Below are 18,756 nucleotides of genomic sequence, written 5' to 3'. Positions count from 1 at the left end.
AATCATTTATTATGGGCTACCATTTACTTGAAAATCTTCCTATGGCAGTCGGAAAATAGGCATTTTTGGCAGGGGATGGCGTGTGTTTGACATATTCACTGTCCCCTAAGCTCCACCAAGACAGACAATGCCGTTAAAGGGACTGCGACTGGGTTCGCCATTGTGGTCACGTACAAGCACGCTGACCATTCAAGCTCAAACTATTTTAACAAAGGCCAATTTTAAGATCCAAATAACGCAAGTTTGGCCCCATAAAGATCTACGAGAGCCAGCCGAGAATTTCAGTCGAGATCGAATTAACCGAAAAGTCTAATTAACCGGAGATGAAATCAGGGAAGTTTACTGTACCACCTATCTGCAAGATAGGGAGTGAGCCAGTGAGCTAGTAAGAGGAGCTATATATATCTGGCTTCGTTATTTATGCAATGTCCACTACAATGGCAAACTCCACAGCGTTCCAACATGGCCACCCACCTGCTTTTTCTGGAGAGCGGTGACCAGTTCACGTACGGCTGCCACCCGGTGGTGCTTGCTAGCACTGTTCAGTGCTAGAAAGAGAGCGCTTCCCGTAGCCTCCACCAGGGCGTGCTCCCGACCAAAGGCGTTGGTGCGGGTAAGCTGCTCCGCTGCCAGACGTGCTTGCTCGTTGTCGCCGCACAGGTGGCGCTCCAGACAGGCGTCCACCTCGTCAGGACACCTGAAGGCAAACCGGAGGAGAATGCGCATTACCACAAGATGGTATCGCAGGTCACTCTATACACTTTCTCTGGGTAATACTCAGGTCAAACACCTTAAGCTGCACTCTGCCTCAGTAATTCTGTGCAGCACTGTGGGAGCTACAGGTGCCTTGACCAATCAGAACAACAAACGCATCTAGAAGGTATCCAACTGCGCCTCGTCATCATTGTGCACTGTTATTGCCTTTTGCCCCGCTGCCCTCGCAAGCATCTGCATTTGCAAGCCTCACAGCCTGGGCCCTGCTACATGGAAATAGAACCAAGACAGAGTATAGGGCTCCACTGGTGCTCTTTGAGGATTCTACCAGCTTTGCCTAGCACAAAATGAATAAGTACAAGCAGAGAAAGCAAACAAGCTTCCCTATCTTTGATTTCATGCCCCGGCAAGAGAACTATTGGCATCTTGGCATACTACCACATTTGCACCACCAATCGTAGTGCACAGTTAGATTACCACACAAACATCCAAAAAGATGAATTGGTGCCGATTCTACTGCGCACATCAAGTAACGAAACCTAAGTCGATGCATACTGTGTGGAAACGATTTTATGGAGCACACAAAGACACACAGACACACACAAAGCTCAATTTTAGCGGCTAGGAGCTATCGGAGTCCGATGACACCTCCTTTTCACTGTCTACCGACCCCAGCAAGTAACCTCCAGTTCCATTTAATGCATTAGAAATTCTACACTTGTGGAAGGTTCGCATAACCGTCGTCTGCAGGAGGGCATTCCACGTACCATGAAGCCACCTTGCAATGGCTGAGAATATCACTTTCTTTAGACGAACCCTTCAATGACAGTGTGGCTAGCTACCTTGCATTGAACTTTTTTTAGTAGAGATCAGTTTCGTTTTTGATTCTGAGTAGAATTAGTTACAATCGTAACACACATGCGAATTTGAACATACATTTTATTCAAAAAAGGTGTGCATTAGAATCGTGCAAGTACAGTAAGTAGCAGATTTCATGGCATGCATATTCAAAATATCTGAACTTTTCTTGTGCACGATAGTGTGTGCCGAGCACAGTGTCGTCGGTAAGAAAAATTTAAGTAGATGCTAATGCACTTAGGTTTATGACCCCTATCAGATTTATGTGCATTTTAAAGGGCCCCTCACCAGGTCACACAGAAATTTTGGTTATACACTAGGAGTTGTTAGGTACACTCTAAGGAGCGTTCTACTACAAGAATCTTTTCAAAGTGGTTCATTAATAGCCGAGATCGAAATATTTCAGTGCCGCAAAACCATGATTTCAGGAGGCGAGCACCACTGCCAAGAGAGACAGTCTCTCCACTTGCCCCGTCTACACTCCACAAACGAAATTCCTTCCCTGTGTTCTCCCACACAGGAGCTGGAAGGTCGCGTGACGCACATGTCACGGGCCCCGCCTCCTTCCCTGGCTTTTTTTTTTTGCTGCACAGCACACTTCCGCTGATGGCGTTGTGTGCAAGCTGTTGCATTTGTTTCATTTCGCACAGCTCACAATTTTGGCTGCTCTGCACGAGAACACCTGACTAGTGGTATAAATCAGAGCTATGCAAGCACCGATGCAGACACAAGCGGATAACAGAGCATGATCGCACGCTGCAAAACGGCACAAAATGACATAGCTTTGCTGTCTGCGCATACAACTGAACGACGTGGGAACAAGCAGATGAAAAGGAAGTACATGTACATCTCTCTTGCTACAGTACGAAGTAAATCAGAAAAACGCAGACATTAGATTTGTGTGTTTTATTATTTCTCTAAAGGTTAATTCCTCTGTTAAAGCAACAGATTATACAAATAACAGATGTCACCTTGAAGAATTCTCGAAGTCACGCGCCACTATGAAGCTACGTCACAGCATATACATGTATGTATATGTATATGTAGACACACTTGCTAATGTACGTCACCTCTCCGGCTGGGAGCGCAGCGCCCACGGGGAGGAGGGAGAACGGCGAGTGGTTTGAAATTTCAACTCTTTGTAATTATGTAATACTTTGCAGACACGATCGTTAATGCACATTGTATACGCTGCGCTTGTCAGCGCAAAATGGCCAGACCTGGTGAAGGGCCCCTTAAGAAACCTCAGGTGATCAGAAACACACAGCCCTTGTGCAGGCTGTGCTGACAGATAGAAACAGCAGTCAAGATGCGCCTGCTTTAAACGTGTGAGTGAAGCAAAAAAGTCACAGTTTCGCTCGAAAGGCGAAGCATCGATTACGATAGCAAATTAGTAGATGGCTATACGAAGTAAGGATAGTAGTTTTATCGGCCGTATAAACTTGGAAACATTCGCTTACTAATCGAATTAACAAGCATGGCGTCTGCCTGCACAAGCAAGTATGAACACATCACACCCAATGAGCACAGACACACTCTGTAAAAGCGCTGGTGTGACCAAGCACAGCAGCAGCAGCGAGCAAAGTGACCATGCCATCCATCACTTCAATGCAAGAGCGGCTAGAGCACAGTGTGCATGAATATGAACCATCTGCAGATCCCTTTCAAGATACAGTGCACACGGCCACGTATGACCGTGCAAAGTACGCACTTGTTGGCGGAGTCAAAGCTGCCCCCTCCCTCCCGCACTGCCTTCCCGCTTTCCTCCATATATGACGCACGAAAATGAGCCGCGATTGTCAGTTCCCTTTGTGCCCCGTTAGGAAATGTGCAGTTGCTGCCAGAGCACAACGCCACTGCACCCCCCTCCCTCCCTCTTTTCCGTCCTCCGAGGCTTTTCACGCGACAGAAGACGGCGCGTTTGTTCGCCGCTTTTTCTTTCTCAAGCGCCAGATTTAGCCACTATCATCAGCTTCTGTCACGTGCTTTCATTTGCACACACAGCATACCAAGCACAGCGACAGTGTTATCGCCCTTGGACTTTATAGGGAACACCATGGCGACGGCAAAAATGCACCTGGAGTGTCCATATAATTGCTATTGCAATAAAGAACCATTATGGTCTATAGGAAGCTATGTTTCCAGTATTACGTGGCAGCCAAAAGTTGGCGGCACAGGTTGTTTTAATTTTGTTCATGCAACTTTTATTTATTTTTTTCTTTCAATCTTCTGGCACCCTATACTTCAGCACCTTTATAAGCTTTTTCTTTAATAGAATTTACTTTCCGCAAAACTTGATGCGGCATTCCTAAAATCACAGAACAAAACCAAATGCACAAATTTTATAAATAATTAGGGAGAGTTGGCAGGTAAGCTTTTGCAACATCACTGCCGGGATTCCTTCCAGTGCCGGCTTTTGGCCCTATGCTCGTGCTACCCTTGAGAACCTGGCATATCTTGTAAGGACATTGCAAATGAAAATTCCAAAAGCTACAGACAAACCCACTTATAATGATACGTTTTAACAACATACTGAATATAACAATGAGCAGCCGATGCACCATCAACGTTCGTATGTGCACTAGGGTACAATAAAACGCTTACTACAATGTTCCCATGTCACATTATCAGTTACAACAATTATAAATATGGTTACTGGGAGTACACGCTGAAAGGAAAAAGAACGTGAAATCCTCGCAAGAAAAGAAAAAGAAACGTGAGCCACTTCGCCACTTCTTGCCTTTGTGCTTTGCACACCGCAAGGCACGCATTCATCGCATTGCCTTGGGGGAGGGGAGGAAAGGGGCTGCTTTTGTCACACCTGCCTCTGTGCCCGCACTCTGCATGGCACACTTTCTAGCATTGCCTCCCTTTGTGAGCCTCCTATGCCCTTCTCCCATCTTCCATCCACCTTCTTGCCGACTTCGGAAGGGTGGAAGGGTGACAAGGGAGGGGCAACGAAGGCATGCCGTGCGAGATAAAAGGGCTGGCGTATTTTTTTTTCCCCTGAATTTTGAACTCCTTTTTTCTTCCGCAAACACCCAGCAGTAGCCAGGTTTTATTGTTATGGCCAATAATGCAGCATGAGAGCAATCTAGTAAGCAGTTTATTTTACCTTAAAACACACACAAACGTTCAAAGTGAGATAGCTGCTCACTGTTACATCCAAGTATTGTTAAAAGCTGTAATGATATAAGGGGGTTCTCGACTGTACCTCTTTCTATCTAAATTAAAAGGTTTGAATGTTCATCTCCTTTGCTTTTTTTCGTGCAACCAGGTTATAACAATTATCGGTTATAACAATGGGATTTTCTTGGCACTTGAATATTGCAATAACTGGGTTCAAGTGTACTTGTAACTGCTACGCAGAAGAAACGCTCACCTTTGACGCAGCATTTTCATTATGTCAAGAACTGCTTCATCACTCGCAGGATCCGTCGCTTCGCCGCTATCGCTTGTTTTTGTGCTTGCATGGAGCTCGATATAAGTGTCGAAGAACAAGCTGCACAAATCCCGAGAGAGAGAGAAAGCATCTTGCAGTTCAGTTCGGCATGTGAAGTTCACTACACTCAGTGTGTTATTCGAACACATAACTTGCAGAACAGTTTCTATGAGTGTGTTCCAATTTCGCGCAGTATCGGAAACAAATCTACACAGACGGCTTCAAGCCTAAGTAATGCAATGCGTCTGGAACTGCCTGGAAGATGTTTCTGCGACACGAAGACACCTTGTGGTGAGAAGAAAAAGCTAGAAAAAGCACAGACTGTCTCCATGTTTTGACTCCTTGCATGTGCAAACCTATGGAAAACAGAACGTAACTTACAGTTTAAGCACATAGGAATGCATGAATACGTTTTACAGTGAGCGGATGACCTTGTCATCAGTTTGCAAGCTTCCTGATCAGCAACCACTTTGTTTGGACAGCAAAGCAGCCTGCATCATTTTTTATTTCATGTGTCCTAGCAAAGCTCTCTTCTTTGACTATTTAATCAGATTTCTACGGACACTTAAGATGGCCACTGTCTGATTAGCCGTCTATAGCGAGCGCTGGAGCACAACCTATAGTGCAAGTGACAAAGCTCACCATACGACAAAGTCGGAGTACTTGTCCAGTGACAAGGCAAGTTGGATTAGAGCCTTGAGGACGGCAGCCTTCTTGCCGGCATCCTCGTCTTCACTGCAGGGTGACCCCAGCACGGACTTGGTCAGCTGCGCTAGGAGTGGCTTCAGGATGGGCGACACTGAATGCTTGGATGACAGCTCCTCCAGTGCGGCTACGAGCGACTTCTTGTGCTTGACCAGCGCTTGAAATGAACTGGGCGAGATATGGCACACACAGGTTAACAGAGAGAATAATTAGAAATGGAGCACGATGAGAAAGGTCATAATGAGCGCCAGTAGTTCAACATACAGGACGTTCTGTATAGCTTGAAACAAACTAAAAAACAAAAAAACTTATGCATCACCGGCAGATGTATCACAGGCAGATGTTGCTAATTGTCTTCCGTTTACCGTAACCTTGAGCTATCCAAGATAGTTTTCGTCATTCAGAAAAAAAAAAGAAATAAAGAGATTACATCATGTAATTAACAACACATACTGTGATCATCCTAATCCATAAGAAAGGGGACGCCAAAGACTTGAAAAATTATAGACCGATCAGCTTACTGTCCGTTGCCTACAAAGTATTTACTAAGGTAATCGCAAATAGAATCAGGAACACCTTAGACTTCTGTCAACCAAAGGACCAGGCAGGATTCCGCAAAGGCTACTCAACAATAGACCATATTCACACTATCAATCAAGTGATAGAGAAATGTGCAGAATATAACCAACCCTTATATATAGCTTTCATTGATTACGAGAAAGCGTTTGATTCAGTCGAAACCTCAGCAGTCATGGAGGCATTACGGAATCAGGGTGTAGATGAGCCATATGTAAAAATACTGGAAGATATCTATAGCGGCTCCACAGCCACCGTAGTCCTCCACAAAGAAAGCAACAAAATCCCTATAAAGAAAGGCGTCAGACAGGGAGATACGATATCTCCAATGCTATTCACAGCATGTTTACAGGAGGTATTCAGAGGCCTGGAGTGGGAAGAATTGGGGATAAAAGTTGATGGAGAATACCTTAGCAACTTGCGATTCGCTGATGATATTGCCTTGCTTAGTAACTCAGGAGACCAATTGCAATGCATGCTCACTGACCTGGAGAGGCAAAGCAGAAGGGTGGGTCTGAAAATTAATCTGCAGAAAACTAAAGTATTGTTTAACAGTCTCGGAAGAGAACAGCAGTTTACGATAGGTAGCGAAGCACTGGAAGTGGTAAGGGAATACATCTACTTAGGGCAAGTAGTGACCACGGATCCGGATCATGAGACTGAAATAACCAGAAGAATAAGAATGGGTTGGAGTGCGTTTGGCAGGCATTCTCAAATCATGAACAGCAGGTTGCCACTATCCCTCAAAAGGAAAGTGTACAACAGCTGTGTGTTACCAGTACTCACATATGGGGCAGAAACCTGGAGGCTTACGAAAAGGGTTCTGCTGAAATTGAGGACGACGCAATGAGCTATGGAAAGAAGAATGATGGGTGTAACGTTAAGGGATAAGAAAAGAGCAGATTGGGTTCGGCAACAAACGCGGGTAAACGACATCTTAGTTGAAATCAAGAAAAAGAAATGGGCATGGGCCGGACATGTAATGAGGAGGGAAGATAACCGATGGTCACTAAGAGTTACGGACTGCATTCCAAGGGAAGGGAAGCGTAGCAGGGGGCGGCAGAAAGTTAGGTGGGCGGATGACATTAAGACGTTTGCAGGGACAACATGGCCACAATTAGTACATGACCGGGGTAGTTGGAGAAGTATGGGAGAGGCCTTTGCCCTACAGTGGGCGTAACTAGGCTGATGATGATGATGATGATGACTGTGATCATATTCATGAGCTTAAAGCAGAATTCTGGACAGTGCAGTAGGCCAGGCCCTACATAGGCTACCATTGTGGCTGCAAAGAGTGCCATTAAACTGCTTCAGGCAATAGCAACCCTTCCCCCTCCCCCTTCAGCCTCCTTCTGCACCTTTCTGCCCTCATGCCTCTTTGCTAACCTACATCCCCAGAAATGCATCTGAGTATACGTTCGCTGTAGTAAACACCAAAACATTTGAGTTGCCTGCACAGCTCGGATGCCTGGGAACTGACTTCACCGCATGTTATAACACAAAAAAATGAAAACACCTTACGTTTACAATACAATTATGATATATACATTATAATACAAGACTGCGAGTTTATTTTGTCATATTTGTAGATGACATTTGAGTGGAGTCGATTGGTAGGCTAGTTGGTAAAAGTGTTGTAGAGGTATTACAGAAATGACACAAGAAGAACCTGCCAAGTCCCCTTCATGTTGGCTCGTGTCACATTTGCACTAACTGTATGGCAATACGAGTTACTATATGACAAAGATGATTAGTCGCATATGTGGCCGATGAGCATCAAATCTTCAAAGAGACAGACACCCTCAAAGCAAACACTGTTTAAATGGAGAGCATGAACTCATGCACTCTTAAGTAGGGGACAGCCACTTCTCAGTACTCCTGTTTAATCACTAGAAAGGAAGAGGTCACTTCCATCACTCACGCTTTGGGCAACTCCTCGATGCCTTGCAGGGTCATCAGCACCAGCAGGCACAGAAGGCCGCCTGAGAGGCTTGCGCCTGAGTTGCTCAGAGGTTTCAGACTCTGGAAAGGGAAAATGAGAACCGGGCTTACGTAACCAAAAGGTCTAACAAGGGATTTGTCGTGCTAGCACTAGCTACTGTAGAACCTTGATGACAAGTTCCTGCTTGTTACGTTTTCCCAGCTATTGCGCTCTGAAGCACCAGTCTCGTTTAGTTTCCGAAGCGTCACGCGTGTTAGCGTCCTAGTTTGCCACATTTCTCTTACCGGTTTTAATGTTTAAAAAGCTGATTCAGTGTGCCATCCATGTGAAATCACCTGTCGGTAGCACCCACATTTACAAATGCATGTCGCCACTGAAGACAGTCTTTTCATAATACCTGCCATATGGGGCTGGAGGACCATGTTCAATTTATCAATGGTTGACGTCTTAGTGCGGCTCACGAAGTCAAGAGCCAAGAGGAGGTCGACGAAGATACAAGGGGTCCTCCGGCATGCACATTTTGCAGACACCGTTTCATGACTTTCTATAGCTTACGCAGTTACCCAATATGCACAATGGCTTGGAAACTGAAAATAAAAAAAGGCTGCAAGTGCTCTAAATAAAGTTGCTATTACCAATGATTCGGCCCAAGCGTCACCTGGAAGTTACAATTCATCTAGTACAATTCATAGCTACAAGAGCTCCTAAAGGTTTTGACTGTACGCTGTTGCCAACGCTGCAAACTCGGCTTTGATTTTGTATTCGATTGTAGCACGCAGGCAATTTTTGGACCCATTTTCTCGGAAAATAGGTGCACGTTAGACACGAGTAAGTATGGTACATATTCTTCATTTATTTAATGCAAACGAGCAATAATTGTATTAGTGATAATGTTCTCCCAATCACGAAATCAGCCAATAGCCGTTGTAAGGCCAGCTGCTTGCGATGATGCTACATGATGACGGTGCGCAAGCGAGCGCAAGCAATGTTTCGCTCTTTTTGATACAAAATGGTAAATTCCCTGCTGCCTGCAGCACAATAATATTTGGCTCCCATGTTCATAGAAGCCTCATTAACGGATCGGCAACGTTTTCTTCCTACATTAAAAAAAAAGTATTTCAGGGTCCCTTTAAAGTGAGCAGCTAATTACAATATATTCAAACCAACACAACCTGATTATCAACTTCCCAGAGAAAAGACAAAAAGGGCATATTGTGACGTGATAGGTAGATCGACAATGGTAAAAAATCATTATTGCCAAGGCTTTCGTTTCAAGGCTAAGTTGCAATAAGCCCCGAAATACTAATTCAGTGTTAACTTTGACAATGAACTGTGCTGCATATTAATGCGCTAGTGTTAAGGGACTCATGTCGCGATATATCCGATGTCGGCGTCAGACGTCGCTTGGCGAAAAATCATTCCGAACCACAACCACGCAGACCCTCAGCGTGGCACAGATGTGTTACTAAACTAATTGATTTCCTCAAAGTAAAATGCATGGAAAAATCGTAAAGTATGACCTGAACACAACCTACAGATATGATAGCATCAGAGTTTAATTTGAATATATGAGAAAACATAATTCTGTTATGCAGAAACTCAGACACAAACCCTTTTTGTGAGCGGCGCGGCCCGCTCAGTTACTTGAAGCAACCCCACCACGCTCGCCTCCGCGCATCCCCAAGAAAGCTGCAGTTGCCGGGAAGCGTGGCAAGCAGTCAGGGACCGTTGAAATCTCGCATTCCACTCTTAAAGGTCGAGCTTAAGCACCCTTGAAGTTATAGGTTCCAAGAATCTTTCAAGCACAAGCAAGCGGTGACATGGGCTTATGCCTCTGATCACTTAGAACGTTGCCCTTCTCTTTATTTTCTTTTTAGCAATATCCAAACCCCTGCCATTGAAAACTGTGAAAATAATAGTGAAACAGTTTCAGCTTTCTCTGGCTTCCTTCCTCTGTACAGTCCAATTTGCCTGTAGAGAAGCTAAAGCCAGGTGAGGCCATCTGCTCACCTTGGCAACGCGGACGAGCAGCTCCTGTGCAAATTCTCGGTTCAGAACCGAGCGCCGGGCCAGCTGGCCGACCACGAGGTAGGTGGCGGCGCGGTGGTCGGGAGTGACTGATGATGCCAGGCCCTTGAGAATGTAGGGAAGCATCATTGCCACGGTCTGGTCCGTGATTTTCTTCATCGCCTCCAGCGTGCCCAGAACTGTGGATGCGTACAGGCCAATGGCAGGACGTAGTGCCACGGCGTTCTCCGAGTGCACCTGTGAAAGGCGCATTGTCCCAACGTAACGACAGTTAAGAAGCAGAATCGGGCAAATCAGTTTTGCGGAAGCTCAAAAAGATGGAGAAAGGAAAAGACATTGTTCCCTTGGACTGCAGCACGCCGCTACAAAGGAAACTGGGGTGAGTCTCCTTTGTAGCCTCGTGCCGTAATCAAGGTGAATGATGTTTTCTTTTTTTCTTTCAAGAAGCAGAATCGCTACCAGAGAGAGCAAATAAAGAATCTAGCTCTTGATTGGGCAAGCTTTTGCCCGTAAATGAATGCAACACTCGAACGATGACAACAGAGGCAAGGATCGGTTGTCAAAGCTAAACTTGCAAGTCAAGTCTGTCCGTAATTTACACGCTACTGCACATCCCAGAGCAACTGCTGGTGCAGATTTTGGACCACAACACTATTCTCAACGCATCTGCCATCTGATCACAGATTCCCCTCTAGCTATCCAATGGGTGACAATGTTCATGAAGTTCATAGGGATGTTCATAGGGACAATGTTCATGAACTTGACCATAGGGATTATATGATAAAAGTTGCCAACAGCAAAAAGTAGCAGCTGTACCTTAATGGGCCCTTCACCAGGCCCCACTGCAAATTTTGGCTATATACTAGAAGCTCTAAAGCACCATCTAGGAAACGTTTTGCCAAACAAATTTTTCAAATCGCCTCGTCATTGGAGGAGACAGATGGAATTGTGCTGCTATCATGCCGCCAGGAGGCGAGCATCACTGTCAATGAGGACATGCTCTCCGTCTCCTTCTAGTAGTGCTCCCAAGTGGTGTTCCTTCTCTGTTGTGCTATAACGGAGCTGAGGGATATACTGCAATACAAGCCCAGCCTGCTTTCGTGCAGCGATGCGCATTTCGCATTGGATGATTAGTCACGAGGAAACACACATGGCAGATAGGAATGAGTGCAAATGACCGTGGCTCTCTGGCTGGGAGGGAGCGTGTTGCCTCGAGAGTGAAGGAGCGAGTCATTTGCTTTGAAATTTCAGCTGTTTTCCCAGCATGCAGCACCATCATACTTTGCAGATATGATTGTTAATGCGCCATGTATACACTGTTCATTTATTAAACATGCCCAAACCTGGTAAGGGGCCCTTTAATATATCAAGTTCAAGTTGTTTTTTTGACAAGGTATGGTTGCCTATGACCAGATCAATAACTTGCCATCAAGACAGCATGTGATCTATGCACTCTGGTTTCCTGCAAAACTCCGCTTGCTTTCAAACTTCCAATGCTTTCAGCTGTTACTTTCTATCAAGGCATTGTTTGAGTTCTGCATTTTCAGCATTGCTATAAAACACATTAAGTTTCAATCTTCAAGCATGTTGAGCTGCCAAACAATTCGTCCTCACACTTATACTACCGCCTGCCATGCTCTACAAACATATCTATAACCATTTGCTTTTAAGATGCACTGTAATCCACTGATAGTAACAATTCAAGAATAATGATAACCATCAATGTAAAGGCTTTCATGAAGTACTACTGCATTAAATATTGAAGGTTAATAAAATCAGCCGACATATAATGACGAAACATTATAACAATCTACACTCTGTCATTCAACTTTTTTGTAGACTCCTCTCACCTTTCCCATGGCAACAAGAACTTCGCACACAAACTTGAGTGTGCCTGGGTCTCGAGTGCACTGTGTCACCAGGGCCGTCTTCGTTAAGGACAGGCCGGGTTTCTAGAGGCAAACAGTTGCATTCAGTAGAATTCTACTAACTAGCCTATCGTAAGAATTGATTGATTCATTAATTGACTGAGTGATTGATCTGGGCTTAATGTCTGAAGGTAACGCTGTTTAGGCACACAGTAGCGAAAAAAAAATTTTTTTAATAACAACGCACATGTACTCCTGATTTACACAAACTCAAGAACCCAGAGGGTCGAAACTAACTAAATGAATTTTCTTCCCATTGGTGCTCTTCCCCACCCACATTACATTTTAAGGAAAAGGTTTAGCAGCATTCAGAAAAGGAAAAAAAGGCACGCAGAGCGCCGGGAAATGTTCGTAATATCCAGCTATGGTTCACCTACAGCTCCGCTTTGACGACCTTTGGGATGTAAAAGATCGACAGTTCACCATGTAATTCCTTTTGCATTAGGTTACCGTGTACAAAATTAAACAAGGGGAAGAGCGATTTACACACAGACACATGTACAAAATGAACTGAAAAACTAATCAAACACGGCCCTGACAACGCTTGGTACAAGTTCCATTTATCCCTAGCCACAGAGCGTGACACACCTGAAGGAAGTGGAGCCAGTGCCACTTGGAGGTATTGCTTGACAGGTCAAGCAGCTGCAGGGCACGGGCAAAGACGCGCGTTTCGTGGAACGGCAGAATGCAACGCAGCAGTGCGTCCACGTTGTATTCGTGCACGTGGAACCTGCGAGTTGAAGAGGGGCCCCCGAAGGAGTAATGTTCTTTTTTTTTTTTCTATCAACTGAACTGAACTATGGGGTTTTACATGCCAAAACCACTTTCTGCACATGAGGCACGCCGTAGTGGAGGACTCCACAAATTTCGACCACCTGGGGTTCTTTAACGTGCACCTAAATCTAAGTACACGGGAGTTTTCGCATTTCGCCCCCATCGAAATGCGGCCACCGTGGCCGGGATTCGATCCCGTGACCACGTGCTCAGCAGCCCAACACCTTAGCCATTGAGCAACCACGGCGGAATTTCTATCAACTAGTTGAGATCAAAAAGCTGATAGAGAAGTTTGCACAGTGCATGCAGCATAATGAACTCTGAATTGCGCACGTTCTGCCCAAGTTTTATGCTGAAAGCAGTTCAGATATTTAAGCTGGACTACTACTGAGCTTGCCTGCTCAGTCGGATAATCCAAGAGTGATTAAATATTTAATTAATTATTGTCCCTATGGGCATACAATACATTAGAGAGGGGTAGGGCCGTAACCAAATACAAGCAAGAAAAAAGTAAAATGGCACAGAAAGAAACAAGCCCATAATTTGCAACTGGTGCGTAGCGCACTACTCGCAGACATGCAAAAAAAAAAAAAGAGAGAGGGTAGGATATGGGCAACTGAAGATATGTGCACAGAGAAAGAAAAATTCAAATTTAGGCTAAGAAAGAACCAGCACAGAAAGCTATGTGACACAGGCAGCTCTGAAGTGAACAATACAAAATGCTGCTTTCCCTTTGCAGCTTTGTTAAAGAATTTCAAATCCAGATGCAATGAGAACAAGATGTGCCATTCTGTCACTGACTCGGTGACCCAGCCATCCGAGGCAGAGTCAACACATCAAAACTATTGCATACTTGCCAGCTTGTGCACTGCAAAATTCTTGAAGATCCTACAGAGGTGACAAGGGGTTTATTGCACATTCCATTTTAAAGCTTGCCCTCCACACCCACAAATTTTTTTTTGATACCTTACACTTTATTAACAATGACTCGTTTTTAGAGGGAGCACACAAGCAGCAGAAAACTTTTAACAACGAATACTGAGAAGTAACACATTGTTTTCAGGTCACAGTCACATTGCTGTTACCAATTTGGCCTGTTCAGGAACTTGTCTTCTTAAACTTGCTGAAAGCAGTCACACCTACCTCGTACTTTCACCATCATACTGCCTTCCACAAAAGGTTCCAAAAATGATGACTGAACCCTTTTTGCAAACATAATTTATTTTTCAAGAACCTGATGCAAAATTCATAATATGATAGAACAAGCACAAATTCAGTAATGATACAAAAATACCCAGGAGAGTTGGCAGGTATGCCACTGTCTCACCTGTACACCAGCCACTCAAGGGCTTTGTGAGCTGGCCGCAGCAGGAAGTGAGGTGACAGATGGAGCAGGAAGTCCTCAATCTGGCCATCGAGGATGGCGTTCTCCTCGCGGCTCTTGACAGCCCGCTCGAAGAACTTGGCGTTCTCCGAGAAAAGGTTCTCCTCGAAGCTCGAGAAGGCCTCATTGAGCGTTGACAACTCCTCTAACCCTGTCGTGCCTGGAAGAACCCAGCAGTGCAGGTTGACATTAGACAGCTCTGGTACATCCAAGCTGTTTGCGTGACCGCATGAACAACACGTACAGCTTGCTGCACAGAACTCCTACGAGAGGCTTTTAGCGCTGTACAGAGAAGATGCAGAGCGTGATGCAGTGAAGATGAACAGAGCGGTCATCAGATTCAGTGCAGGCAAAAGAGGTGGCCGTCCCCATCAGCCGACATGTGGAACCCACCGCAGTGGCGGCTCATTGGCCAAGGCTCTCAGCTGCTGGAGCACAAAGTTGCAGGTTCGATGCCCGATTGCAGCAGCCGCATTGTGATGCAAATAGAATACGTTAAAATAACCCCAAGCAGTTGAAATTATTCTGGAGTTCCCCCCGCTATGGGTTTCCTCATAGCCTGCCAGTTAATAAGTGTGTCACGATGCAATGTGATTCAGTAAGATATCGTTTGTGGGGAAAAGAGAAGTACCAACTGCTTTTCCATAAGTTGTTTCAAGAAGGGCCACGCACCTTCTCTTTTATTTCCGGAACATTCTCAAAGTGTTGTAGGTACTTTTTACTTAATTTTCTCCCCAATTCCTGTGATAGTACATCCTACCATGCAAAACCACATAGCAACCAGGCAAGGGTGAAAAGCAAGCTCTATAACTCACTTCTCAATGAGCCCTGACAACACTCGCACTTTTTCTCAGATACACTGTCAAGAAACACTAGGAGAACTCTGACAAAATGCCATGTTTCACCCACCACCTATTGTTAGCACGACACTGCAAGACACTATCTTTGTGACACAGTTATGACGCACTTGCTACTGGCTCCACACTTCAGACGCAGCATTCACGGGAAACGGGAATGCCCCAAAAGCCCAACACATGAAAGCTTCCCTGGCAATGCTCACAATCTGCGAAAGCACAGCCGTACGACCATGAACATGTGCCAGGCCGCCAGCCCACCTGGACCACGTTTCTGATTTTGTCAATAAATTTGCTCCCTCTCTCTCACACCCCAGTCACACCGGACACTCTGTATCGTAATCGAGGCCAATCTGGATCAAATTTTCCAATTGCCGTTGGTTCCTTTCCTCAGCCTGTGCCAATCAAGATTGCCTGTGTCAAAGGCAATCATGATTGAGAAATTAGATCTTAATCGAAAGTGTCCCGTGCGACACCTTTATTACACACATCATGGAATTTGGCCCAGATCCACTGATGGCGTTTATCAAGACCACCTCATGCCTCAAAGCCAACATTTCAAACTGTCTACCACCACCACCACCACCACCACCACCACCACCACTACTACTACTACTACTACTACTACTACTACTACTACTACTACTACTACTACTACTGCTGCTGCTGCTGCTGCTGCTGCTGCTGCTGCTGCTGCTACAGTTGTTGAGACTTAGTTCTAGCAATGTAAATATGAGAACAAGGGACAATTAAGGTTACCTATGGCATACGCAGTGTCGACGTCAAGGGCAGCCGCCTCTCGCGGGTCGAAGAGGAAGGAGACGCGAGTTTTCGTCTCCTTGAGCAGCGACGTTTGTGGTGCCGCTAGCTTCTGCAGCTGCCGTATAAGCGACGTCTGCGCCATGACGGGTCCTTACTCGTGGGTTGCCTGCACCATCAGACGAGGAAAGGCAAACAGACGCGTCGTAAAGTGGGCTACGTATGATGTGTCACTGGCAACAATAGCATCACACCAGAACAGAAGCATTGTTTCTCATAGGTTTATTTCACTGTAATTCGAAGGCGTATAAAGTAGCAACATGAGACCGACACAAGGGGGTATGAACGCGAACAGTCACTCGAACAACTCCGGCAAGAGAAACGGTTTCTGAAGCAGCACGATGCGATCGCAGTGAGACGAAAATAATTAAACTTGACAACACACTTTATCGCATTTCCACATTCACTAACATCGACAGCTGGCAAAACATGCTTCGACGTGAAGGGCAGCTCTTCCCGCTCAACGTCTAGGCAGAAATTCTCAAACAATCACGAACTATAAACGCATTACGGATAGCGAAAGAATTTAGAACATGCATTAATTGATCCCGCACATGCTTGCATACAAAAATCCCGACGATACAAAAGCACGGCGACATTGCGTTTTACACACTATAGCTTTTCGTGTTGCCCGGAGCCATCAGCAAATTTTAATGCGATTTTACGGTGTAAACTGCTGGGTATGTGATCAAAGATCAAACCACCGTGGTAACTATAACGTGACAGCTAATAAAACAGTCGTACTGTAGTCTTTAATTTCGACCAAAGCAGGGCCTCGGTTGCCTTTCGCAAATAATTACAGAGGTCTGTATGCATCGCCTAGTCACATTTCAGCATTTATCCCACCCAGGAAGGCACAAAAATTGCACAACGCTACTGACGCTACCACCATCAGCGAAAGCTAGATCGAAACTACGAAACACACCTTTCTACGTCGCAGAAGGGATAAACGAGGGAAACATACTACACAGAGCTCAAGACGGCGCGATTTATCATGCGCGATCGAACTACAGTGCACTTACTGTAAACGAAACAGAGAACATATAAGACCGACTTACCCGTGGACCGAACTACACACGTGGGACGCTTGTGTACGCCGACATGTTTTAGCAGGTTTCAGAAACGAACGTAAGAGGTCGCATTACTAGTGTCTCAAACGGAGACAGAGACGTACAAAAGCGCAGTTCGAAATGGGGGATTAGAAAATTTGGATGAGGTAGTTCATAGTGTATTTTTCTTTTTTGTTGTTTAACCTAGGTAGGACATTAGACAGTATAATAGCAAGAGCTTGATAGCGCAACCCACCGCCCTGTTTCAAAGGGGATGCTCATAACATTCATCCTTTCAAACCGCTGCCCGCAGAAAATGAAACAGTAGCTTAAGTGCTAGTGTAAAGCGCAAGGTTTAGTACCTGTTGACATGCATAACTGCTTCTTGAGGTGGGAAAGCAGTCTATGAATAACCATTGTATTAGCTTGAAACATGCCGCCGGCTAGCCCTCTAAATTTAAGTTGCGGATCTTAAAGGCTATGCTTTTTCTGGTTGAATGCGCCGGACGCGACTGCGGGAGCCATAAATACGCCATAGACGTCAAGTTCTGGACACCATTTATATTTAAAAAGGAAAGAAAAGAACAACATATTTTGAAAGGAACAAATAGGTGGCGTTCAAAACCATACCGACATAAAACCATAGCATAAAACCGCTGGATATGCCCTGGATTTTCTCAAAGTAGCGCCAACTGCCTGCAGAGGCCCCTGGTTTGGTCCAAGTGAAAAATATAAAAATGTGCGCGCCCGACGCGGCGTGTTGTAGTATTATGCGGCCGCATCATAGCCTTTCACTGCTTTCTCTTTCCCTTTGGTTGAACTAGCAGCAAAGAGCCTGGTTCTATTCCATTTCCCTCACTCGCCACGCCGACGAGCTGGCCGAGCAGCCAGAAACGGAATTTCGCAATGACGGGGACGCGGTAAAGTACACGGGCAAATCAAGTGAAACCTATGCGTGCGCTCCGTTTGAGAACGGGGTACGATGCGCGCGTAGTGTGCGAGCTGCTCTTGGACCACACCAGGAGGCGCGCTAAAGTTATCGTCCAATCGCGTAGCACGGCGGCGAGATCAAAGCCTTTCGCTACTACCGACATAATTATGCCGACTTCTATGGTGTGTCTTCAGCTCCCGAAATTGTTTTCGTCGCATTCAACGAGCTAACGCATGGGCTTTGAGATCCACATTTAAATTACAAAGGGTGCCACCTTACATTCTTACAAATAGTTTACACCCTTTGGGTCGTATCTGGTCCCACAACAATTAATCGTCATCTCTCTTGCCCGCATTCATTTCTTGAACGCTGAGCCTGGACGAGCACATCATAATTGGTTTTCTCCGCTCTTTCTGCGCATGGGCCAGGAGCAGTGGTCGCGAAAGAGAAATGTGGGGACTTTCGGTCCTTGAGAGCAGTGGTTGCGAGAGAGAAATATGGGGACTTTTGGTCCTTGAGATTTCTCTTCGCCTAGGTACTACGGGGAAGAAATAAGTTGTTAGCTCCGTTCGTCCCTAGCCGATCTGGCAACACAATCGACAGAATGCGTGGCCGGCAAGGCGAAGAAGCCGTGTCCAAGGTGAGTTTGTTGCTATTTTGTTGCGACGGTAGCATATTAAATTTTTATAGTCGCAGGGGGATACGTTTGGAAATGAGGTGTCTTCTCGGATGACTTTAGTGGCAAAGCATTA

At 45.4% G+C, this 18,756-nt stretch overlaps 1 protein-coding gene across 3 annotated transcripts in view; it reads right to left on the bottom strand.

The window, feature by feature from the left end:
* l(2)k09022 (HEAT repeat containing 1 homolog l(2)k09022) overlaps positions 1-17,552 on the bottom strand; it is a 107,384-nt gene extending 89,832 nt beyond the window's left edge. The window contains exons 1-10 of one of the 3 annotated variants that reach the window (XM_055069069.1): positions 17,047-17,552; positions 15,965-16,133; positions 14,295-14,511; positions 12,782-12,923; positions 12,116-12,217; positions 10,248-10,502; positions 8,217-8,317; positions 5,657-5,887; positions 4,955-5,074; positions 475-697 (exon numbers count right to left, since the gene is read on the bottom strand). In XM_055069069.1, the coding sequence (XP_054925044.1) occupies positions 475-697; positions 4,955-5,074; positions 5,657-5,887; positions 8,217-8,317; positions 10,248-10,502; positions 12,116-12,217; positions 12,782-12,923; positions 14,295-14,511; positions 15,965-16,109 (1,536 nt within the window). In that variant the 5' untranslated portion in view covers positions 16,110-16,133; positions 17,047-17,552. Of the gene's footprint in view, positions 1-474; positions 698-4,954; positions 5,075-5,656; positions 5,888-8,216; positions 8,318-10,247; positions 10,503-12,115; positions 12,218-12,781; positions 12,924-14,294; positions 14,512-15,964; positions 16,134-16,949; positions 17,017-17,046 lie in introns of those variants that run through there. The other 2 variants (XM_055069070.1, XM_055069071.2) reach the window with 2 other exon arrangements.
* Positions 17,553-18,756: the final 1,204 nt, after the last annotated feature.

This window comes from Dermacentor andersoni, chromosome 9 (genome assembly GCF_023375885.2).
Source record: "Dermacentor andersoni chromosome 9, qqDerAnde1_hic_scaffold, whole genome shotgun sequence".
In the NCBI taxonomy this organism is placed as follows: Eukaryota; Metazoa; Arthropoda; class Arachnida; order Ixodida; family Ixodidae; genus Dermacentor; species Dermacentor andersoni.
This window is presented reverse-complemented; position numbering and strand designations above follow the sequence as displayed.